Source organism: Desmodus rotundus, chromosome 10 (genome assembly GCF_022682495.2).
Source record: "Desmodus rotundus isolate HL8 chromosome 10, HLdesRot8A.1, whole genome shotgun sequence".
Lineage (NCBI taxonomy): Eukaryota > Metazoa > Chordata > Mammalia > Chiroptera > Phyllostomidae > Desmodus > Desmodus rotundus.
The window spans coordinates 15,138,230-15,148,251 of NC_071396.1; the positions used below are offsets into that span (position 1 = coordinate 15,138,230).

Genomic DNA, 10,022 nt, shown 5'->3' on the forward strand with positions numbered 1-10,022 from the left:
AAACGGAGATCTTGGGGGTAAATGTGCTTCCTTGCCACCTTTGTTGCAGCGAAGATAAAATAACAGAATATACCAGCGTGTAGCACTACCTTGTACCTAATCTGGATTTGAATCCCAACCGCCTCTCTTGCCAGCTGTGTGACCTTGGGCAAATCCCTTAAAGTGTCTGATTCTGGTTTCTCTCCGGGAAAAGTGGTGAGGACTGTTGTGCGAATTCCACATCCTGTCTCAGCTTCAGGTGGATCCATCTTGACCTGCCTTCAAGATGGTTACTGAAGTACAAAAATGTCCTTTGCACACAGCAGTCTCACCTCTCCAGAGTCCTCAGCCCATAGCTGGGCTGTTTGATTACACAGTTGCTGATTTTATGATGAACCCTAATTTCTCCAGCAAAGAAAATATCTTGCACCAGTCGTGAGCCAAGTGACGTTTTCTGACCAATAAGCAGGTGGCTATCCCATTTCCATCCTCAGACTTGACCTCCTCTTGCCCAGGGAGGGGGCGTGGGGGAGGGGAGGGGAGGGTTGGAGAGGCCTGATGTCACACAGCCCTACATAAGGGCCTCCTTTAGGCTCCTGCAGGCGGATTGGAAGCAGATGGAGGAATGAGTTAGATCCTGGCTGTGGGATTTTTTTTTTTTTTAAGTCAGACACAGACACAGCTGTTGAGCAAAATGCAAGCTCCACAAAAAAGCCCGAGCCTCAGACCCTTCAAGCAGAGGAAGAGCTTAGGTAAAGTTCCCGGGTAGCGTCTGGGTCACCAGACAGAGAGGGGAGGATGCAGACTTCTCTTGCTATTTACTTACTCTTCTGTACTTGAAATGTTCACAGCAACCAGACAAGAGGAAGTTGCTGGAATCCGGGCGAAGTTCCCCAACAAGATCCCGGTAAGACTCCCCTGTACTTTTTGAAAAGGGTATACTACTTTGTTTCTTGAAAACAAGAACAAGAACAAAACCCCACTATGTCTCCTGCTCTGAGATTCTCAGCCACTGAGAGCTCCGAGTCACATCCTCAGGGGCTGAAAACTCTCAACAGGTCGTAGTGGAACGCTACTCCAAGGAGAAGTTCCTGCCTCTGCTGGACAAGACCAAGTTCCTGGTCCCTCAGGAGCTGACCATGACCCAGTTCCTCAGCATCATCCGGTAGGTGACAAGGCACATGCGAAGGGGTTGCAGGGTGCATCCTTGGGCTTTATTTCCCCTTGTTTGCTTTGCTAGTTAGTTTGGTTTTGAAGATAGGGCGTTCCAGGAGACTAGGGGGAAAAGGTTTCCTTTGTGATCACCTTTTATATTCTTTAGTGGCTGGAAAAGATGTTCTGAGAGTTCCTCTATTTTAACAGGTGGGAGAACCTCTCAGATAACAAATCTAAAAAGCGTACAGCTGCCAATATTTCGAAGACCTTTCTAAAATTGTCTCGGCTGTGAACTAGTCCTGAGTATCTTTTCCTCCTGAGAGTGTGGAACAACCAGTCAGCATTTTCCCAGGGAGACACAACACCTTTCCAGGGTGTGCGTGCCTGGGGAGTGGGGACCTCTTCAAAAGGTAAAGGCATGCTTCACTGCTCAGAGAAGAGGGACAAGGATGGTGTCTCCAAAACACACTCCTTCCTGGGACAGGGCCCAGCAAAGAAAACGTAGCTACTTTTAAAGCCTCAGAGGGTTACGTGGTGTCTTCAGACCCATGCCTGCAATACAATGCCTGTGAGTAACGGGCATGTGACCCCGTGGGTAATTCTGCACAGGCCTACCGTCTGGAGAGGCCGGCCCTTGGAAGCCTGGGTAGCTGCTGCAGCTTGTTTGTTCGAGAATTCATTATGAATATGTATTTGTTTCTGCTGTATTTGTTGTAATGAGCTACTTGGGAGCATCCTGACTCCTCTCCTCAGAGCCTGGCAAAGCCAGAAGGAGCTGGAGGAGCAGGTGCTGGGAACAGAACTTCCTTCAGGATCCACGGCAGCTCCACCCATTCCCATTGCAGAGCAGCTCTTTCGCGCCCAAATTCAGCCATGCAGTTGTCGGAGCGAAAACCTTTGGGGTTATGCTGGGAGGGGTGATCTGATTATAAAATGAATCAGGGCTCCAGCTGCCAGTCTCCCACTGATGCATGGACCATGCTCACCTGCAAGTTCAAAGCTCTAAGGCCTGAGTGGGTGGGCTGCACCTGCCTCACCAAGTAGAGCAAATGGATGTGGGCTGCAGGTGAGACAGAGCCTTTGTCTGCGTGTTCTGCCACCAGGCTGTCCTCTACTCCGGGATGAATCCCAACTCAGATTGACATGTAAAGCATGTCCAGTTGAACTTTGCTGCTTCCCTGTCTCCTTGATGCGAGGGAGAAAGGGCAGGGGGAGGAAAGTGCGCACGGGGAGGCCGTAGACCCCTTCCAAAGGTCATTCAAGGCTATTTAGCATGAGATGCTGGAAGAGACTGGGATCCCCTTTGTATCTCTGGGGAAATACCTTCAACCTCAGAGCAAAGAGGGGCTCATTTACTTAGCATTTTTGTGTTGGTATGGGAAGGCTTCCCCCTTTTGGCCCAATTAGGAGGCCTTGGGGTAGCTTGATCTCCAAGGAAGGCAACAGGAGCCGCTCTGCTCTGCCTTCTCAAGCGTCACAATACTATGGATTCCTGGGCTGCTTCCCAGATCTGCTAAACCGAAATCTCTGCAGTGGGGCCCAGGAATCTGCATTTTCAACAGGCCTCTCCTGGCTGATGCTCCAGTTGGAGGATGACAAGCTCCAGTGAGCTTTGGGTTAACCTCCTCCCTTCCTGCCCTTCCCCTTGCCCCGTGCCAGGAGCCGCATGGTCCTCGGGGCCACCGAGGCCTTTTACTTGCTGGTGAATGACAAGAGCGCCGTCAGCATGAGCGTGACCATGGCGGAGATCTACAGGGACCACAGGGACGAGGACGGCTTCCTGTACATGACCTACACCTCCCAGGAGATGTTCGGCGGCGCGGAGCCTTTGGTCCTAAGGATGGAGCAGCCCGGGTGGCGGGCCTCACCCGGGACTGGCCCTCCCACCCAGGGGCCGATGCCAGCAGGGCCAACCAGCTCCCCCGTTTACACGATGGACAGACAGACAGCCGGGCCCCCCTGCGGGAACAGCGCCAACCTGACCAGAGGCTCCGGCCGCCCTGCTCCCTTTGGTGCGCACGCGCTGTTGCCCGCAGAAAACCACGGAGGCTCCTGCGGGTTCTGTAGCTAATGAGCCTGTTCTAGGTCACAGGTGTTGAAGGGGTGGGGTTTTGTGCCTCGGCGGTGTCTTCCGGGGTGGAGGCCGCAGGCCCTGGCGTTGGGCGTCGCCCTGCAGCCGGAGTCCCGTGAGTTCGGTCGTTGGGAACGGGGCCTGGGGTGGGGTCTGGCACGGAGGAGCCGTCGTGAGCGTGGGGTGGGGGTGGCGGTGGGGGTGGGGCCCTTATCTGAGTCATTACAGAAAGTGTTGTTACATTCTGCAGCATCCACTCAACTTGGTTGTTTCCCTTGCGTTCTTGTCCATGTCACGCAGATTTATGCCGAAGTTGTAACTTTTCAGTATAAAGTAATTTGACCCATTTGAGTGTTGACTGTGTGCCAGGCATTTTTCCAGTCACTCTACTTCCCCTAGCGCCCCATCGCAACTCTCAGTGGTTAATTATTATCATCTTACAGACGAGGAAACTGAGGCCTAAAAAGTCAGAAACGTTTGTACGAGTCACACCACACAGTCTACTGGGATTTGAAGCCACGCTCCTAGCCCTCTGCTGGGCCCCCCACGTTAGATCAGTTACTCTGCAGGCTGAGTCGGGACTTAGCTTGAGCTCCAGAGCCCATGGTGGTGGTGAAGTGGCCCGCAGGGGAGACAGCGCAGCGGGGGCGGTGGCAGCAATCGCGTTGGGGCCTCTGGGCTGGCAGCAGCAGCACAGGCGTGCACCCACGGCCACGCCCAGTGCTGGCCCTCCTCCCAGCCTTCCCCAGGTCTTTGGTCCTTCTTGAACTCGAGTATCTAAGGCTGTCATCTCACTGCAAGTGCAGAGGTCCTGCCCCGGGCGGTAGCTGGGTGAGCTGTTGTGTTCTGTGTGGCATCCAAGATCCTTCCTGAAGTAGCTTGCCTCCTGCGTCAGCCTCTGGCTGGAGACCAGTGGCTCCAGCAGCCTTGGTGCTGATGGGCAGTGTTCACTCTTCTACTCCTCTATGACCAAGGGCTCAAACTCATTGCGTCAAATCCTCGCGTCTTCATTATGTTTTCATGGGGTCTTGGGTAAGGGTTTTAGAGTCCACACGCATGCACACGCACACACACACACACACACACACAAATATACCATGTCTGCAGCTGGTCTCTGCCCTGCAGTGCGGGGACTCAGCCTGGAAGAACTGAAAGGCTGGGAGTGACTGGAACAGCTGGGAGCTGAAATCATCTGAAGGCTTCTTAATGCTCTCGTCTGACTCGGGCTCAGATGACTCACGGCTGCCTCAGCTGAAGCTGCGGACTGGAGTGGTTCCACCTGGCCTCTCCCGGCATGGGTTCCAGCAGGGAGCACCCCCGAAGGAGCAGCTGGAGAGCCTGTGATCCAAGAAGCTAAGACCGAAGCTGACCTGTGTGACAGTGATGAATTTCAATCGATTTTTGGTCCAGATATTTCGCTTTATTTTCTTAGCCTCTACTCGGGTAGTTAGAATTAATTGGCAATTTGGGCTGCAGTAAATTAGGACCACTTTTCTTTTAGGCTATTCCTCCTTTCCTATGGATTTTTACGAGTCTGTACAGTTCAGTAATTACCTCTTTGTATGCCGTGTGTATTAAAACTAATTACCCCTTTTGGTCCTGTTTATGGCAGACTTTTTCTCGTGTAAATGCCTTTTATTCTTATATGATCTTTGCCTTTGTGGATTGTGAGGTTCATGGTTTTAACAGAAAGGCTCTCCCAACCCCCAAATTATTAAAAAACGTAAACCCTTCCTGTGCTTACTTCCAGCCCTATGATTTCATTTTGTTCACACTTAAGTATTTGAACTAATTGGAATTTATTTTGAAAACAGAAGCGCCCAGGTTCTGCTTCTCCACATGACTAACCAAGTGTCGCATGTGCCTTTCATAAACAATGTATTCATGGGGGGGCGGGGGATAAGAGGACTAAATGGTAATGAAAAGTGCAATACAGATTAAATGAAAATAAATAATGTATCCATGGACATTGAATGTGCTGTGATTGTCTGCGTCTTGTCACCATGATACCTCCACCTTAAGAACAGAGACTGTGCCTCTAGGGTTCCCCAAGGCTTCCAGTAACGCTAAGCACTTCCTAGGTGGCCGATTAACGCGAGGTGATAAATTAGAGAGCCCTGGTGCCGACTTCAGAGGGAGACAAGGGAATGAGTGGACTGTGTTTGGAGTCCTTCGCACAGTCACTAGGTCAGGCAGGAAAACCTTTTTTTTCCCCTGTGCCTGTTGTTATGCATTAGTCATCCTCTCCTCACCCCCAGAAAACCAAAGGGGGACAGATAAAAAGGGTGGCTATTTATGGCACAGCTAACATGGGCTTACAGCTGCCCCCAGATGTCCCTGATTGCCTAGACCAGAGGTCGGCAAACTGCGGCCTGGGGCCGCCCCACCTAGGGCCGTTTTCGTAAGGAAAGTATTAGTGGAATGTGGCCTCATCCATTGGTTACTATTATCTCCAGCTGCTTTTGGGCTACAATGGCCTAAAAGTTGAGTAATCGTGACAACAGGCTTTATACCTCATAAAGCCTGATATTGTTATTAAAGCCTTATTATACCTAATAAGGCCTAATATTGGGGGGAGGGGGGCAAAAGTAGGTTAAATTACCAGTCATTATTACCTAAAAGATAAACCATAAGTAAGGATATGAGATAATAATAATAATAAGAGGACAAATAATACAAATAAATGAGGATAGTAAATAATAAGACAAAATAAATACAAACAATAATAAATAAGTGATACAAGAATAAATTGTTTTACATACTCACAACTGTAAACCCACTTTTGCCCACCCCTGTGTTTACCATCTGACCCTTTACAGAAGTTTGCTGACGCCCCAACTGTAGGTTAACAGTTATAACTTTACCATAAGATATTGTGGAAGATAAATCACAACAGAAAGAAGGATCTTGTTGTTGTCGTTGTTGTGGTTTTGGTCCCACGTGGGATAAGAAGCAAGGTGTTTCCAAGTCTACTGGATTCACTGATTTTGTATTGCCAAGTCCTTGCTGGAGGAGTTTAATACAGAGTTCCCCTCAGGTCTCTTGGGGTTCAAGGTTACAGCTCCATTGGTACTGGTCCTCTCCGTGCCTCCTTACCTTTTCGTGTAAAGAAAATACACACAGGTGATTTCAAAGTGTGTATTGTTTTCTCTTATGAACAAAAGTAAAGAGTTTGTACCTGTTTCCCGGGAACCTCTCTCCAGATTAGAGGATTTGAGCTTCCCACAGCAGATAGGTCCAAGTCACAGAAGACGGGGTCTAGGGGAGGGTTTCCCAATTTCCATGCAATTGACGTTTGGGCAAATCATTCTTTGTCGGGCGGGGGGGGGGGGGGGGGGGGAGGCTGCCCTGTGCATTGTGGGATGTTTAGCAATGTACCTGGTCTCCACCCACTCAGCCAGATACCAGGGGCACTGTCCCCAACCCCCAACACTGATACCAGCGATGTCTCCAGACATCGCCAACGGTCCCCTGGGGGCTGAAATTGCCTCCTTCTCAGAACCGCGGGTCTAGAGGTCTGGAGTCCACTCCAGACTCCACGTGTGGTCTTCAGGCCAGCAGCAGCCTCCTGGGACCTTGTTTAAAATGCAGAAGCTCACACTCCTCCCCAGAACTACTGGATCCGAACCTGGAATTTACCGAGATCCCCCAGCTGACTCATAAGCACGCTGGCCTTTGAGAAGCACTGGTCCAGGCCTTTGGGGAGGTGACACCTTGGTTGCATTCGCCTCCCCACCCTGGGAAAGAACGGTCATTGTCCTTCATCTGATCCAGCCTGTGTCAACTTTTTCAGCCCATCCCTGACCCAGGACAGTGCGGTGTCCTGAGAAGAGCCAGGCTTTGTCATCAGACAGATTTGGGTTCAAAAGTAGGGTCTTCCACTGTGGTCTGGGGCCCCCCTTTGAAAAATCGCCAGTTTGTGCTTCAGAACAGAAGACCTGAGCAGGTTATTGTCAAAAGGTCAGCACGCCTTTAGTTTCAAGGTTTTCAAATAATTTATTTTATATGAGTTTCGACACAGTGATAAAATTGCAAAGGCAGCACGTTTCTGTCTAACGGCACTGTACCTGGAATTGCTTCCTCTGTCCCGCAACTCCCACTAGTCAAAACCTGTCTCCGTTGCCATTGAAGGCAGACCTGAAAAAGCACCAGCAGGGGGCGCCAACACCGCCTCATTAAACACAGATGGTGACGCAGTTTGTTGACCATAAACACAAAGAGCCCAAATTTAAAGTTCCTAATGGCTGTATCAGAAACTTCCGAAAGGCTAGCTCTAGCCAAAGGGGAGGGCAGATATAAAGGCACGAGTAGCCCAGACGGACTCGGGAAGAAGGGTTGGGGAGTGAGCACCCCAGACCTCCATGTGGGAAAGGAAGTCAGGAAAGAGAGAAAAGGAGAGAATTTCTAATAACAAGTCCCGGATGTTAATGTTATTTTATCCTTATATGATGTCTTTTAACAATCACTTTATTCAGAAAGCTTAGCCACCACTGTGCCTCTCACACAGTAAGCTGTGGTATTAGAACGGTTTTCAGTTCCCAGAATGGAATTAACGTGTGGGTATCAACAGCGGGGACTTGTGGATGCAGGGGCAACAGGAATCTGAATGGGGGTGGGGGTCAGTGGCCAAGAGTCACCCGTGAACTGATTCAGCTTCCACAGGGTGCCCTGGATGGGGGACAGAAAATTTTCAACTGGTGAAAATGGCCAGCCCCAACGCTAAAAACAAAACGGACAATATCTTGTGAATTTCAGACAATATCTTGTGAATTTAAGTTGCATGGTTTCCTCTAAAGGCCACATCTTTCCCAGGAGCAACCCCTTGTTTTGGCCTCCAAAGATGTCACCTTTTCTCCTCATTCTGTGTCTTTGTCACTTCCTGTCAAAAACTTCATACACTGGCTCATTCTTTCCAGTTTGACTCTTCTTTTTTTTTTTTTTTTAACATTTCAGTGTTGTTGCTCATGTTTTCTTCACGCCGGGAGTGTCCCTCCCTTTAGGGACCAACTCCTCATCCTTGACTATTCAAGGGAACCCCGTGGCTTGGTTCTGTGCTCCTTCCGTTTTAATCCGTTTCACTCATTTATTTGGGATTGACAATGATTTTAGAGCTTTTAGTCAATATTCACTAAGATCGTGGAAGATTTCTTATTTTTTAAAATTATTATTCCTACTTTAAGGATGAAGAAGTCAAGATGAAGGAAAACCAAATAATGTTCCTAAAGGCACAGGGCCCATGAACCTGTACACCGGTCTCAGGTTTGCATTGTCCTTGGTCCCAAATGTTGCACACAACATACTTAGAGTAAATATATATATATATTTATATATATATATATATATATATATATGTCATCCTCTGAAATCTAATTGAACTGTATGTCCTTTATTTTCTTTCCCCCCTTTTTTTCTTTCCATTTTCTAAATCTGGTAACCCCATGTGTGGCTCAGACATGGGCTACAGATGCTAAGTCTTGCACAGTATGTTTGAACAGATATAACTACACCCAGCTTTCGGGTCCCAAACTTTGCCAGCTTATCTTCAAATCCAAGGCCAACTAGCTTCTACCACCCCAGACATAGATGGCTGTCACCCCCCACCAATCTTCCTGCATATACACTTTAATCCTACCTTTTTATTGCATACTCCACAGTGTCAATTACTGCAGTTAGTACCTTGCCTAGCAGAATCAGTATGAATTAAAACTGCATGGGTGAGTTAACAAATGAATGAATGAAGAAAGCATGATGAAGACTGTTTCAATTAAACAAGGAGACCTTTAGCCTGAGGTGGCTCGAACATCCTAGAGACCCATGCAAACAACCCAAAAATCTAAGCCCTTAAACGTCTCAAGGTTACAAAATCAAAACGCTAAGGCTTTAAATTAGAGCCCATCAATAATTTTCTTAGTTTCCCCCCTTTCTCCATAAAAGTATCTTCCTGAGCTCCTGTTGATGGAACATTCCTAAGCATTTCCATTTAAATTGATTTTTGCTCAAATAACCCCTTAAAATGTTTCACATGCCTCAGGTTCTCTTTAACAAGACAGCGAACATCTCTGCATCTACTTTTTAAAACAGATTCCCATTGGCTTGCGGATAACGGGGAGGTTGCTAGGACATGAAAACACAAGTGAAGACACTGGGGAACAAGGGAGATGTTGTAATTAATGGACCAGGACTTGGATGTCCGAAACACCTTCACACAAGCACTTGCAAACCCCGGATGTTTAGATCATGAGATCAGATCCATAAAGGGAAACAGGAACGAATAATTACAATGTTGTTGGTGATTGTATATACTTAGGTTTTCAGACAGTTCCAAAGACTTCAGCAAAAGTGATTTTTAGGTTTCCACCTGAAGGGATTACCAGATGAGGCCTGGGGAGAGGCTGTGGGTCTGTGGGTGGGGCAAAAGGCAGCAGTTGCCCCTCCCTTTATTCTTCAGGACTAACCACCTAAAAACTGGGTTTCTGAGTAGATTTGGAAGCCCCCAAGATGGGCCTCAGCGCCTGCAGATTGTTTTGACCCAAAGGCCACGGTTTAGCCCTAGGCTCAGGGGAAGCTTCTGCCCCTCCCTTAACTACCTACAAGAACCTGAATTTGGAGCCCCACCCCCAATAAGACAGGATCAGAGATAATCTCTCTTGATACACCCAGAGGGCAGGGCAAGCTTCTGTTTACTAAGCATCTGGTCTTCTTCTGGTCCTGCAATGAGCCTTTGAAGCCCCCAAGGTGCCTTACTTCCTCTTTAGCTGAGAATGTCTTCTAGACACTTTTCCTTTCTGTCCTGACCCTCTCCTGTGGGGGGGGGTCT

At 48.5% G+C, this 10,022-nt stretch overlaps 1 protein-coding gene across 1 annotated transcript; it reads left to right on the forward strand.

Moving 5' to 3' along the window:
- The first annotated feature begins 673 nt into the window (after positions 1 to 673).
- On the forward strand, positions 674 to 3,205 carry MAP1LC3C (microtubule associated protein 1 light chain 3 gamma). The gene is made up of 4 exons (XM_024575974.2): positions 674 to 731; positions 831 to 886; positions 1,038 to 1,144; positions 2,794 to 3,205. The coding sequence occupies exons 1-4, from the start codon at positions 674 to 676 to the stop codon at positions 3,203 to 3,205; spliced, it is 633 nt and encodes a 210-aa protein (XP_024431742.2).
- Positions 3,206 to 10,022: the final 6,817 nt, after the last annotated feature.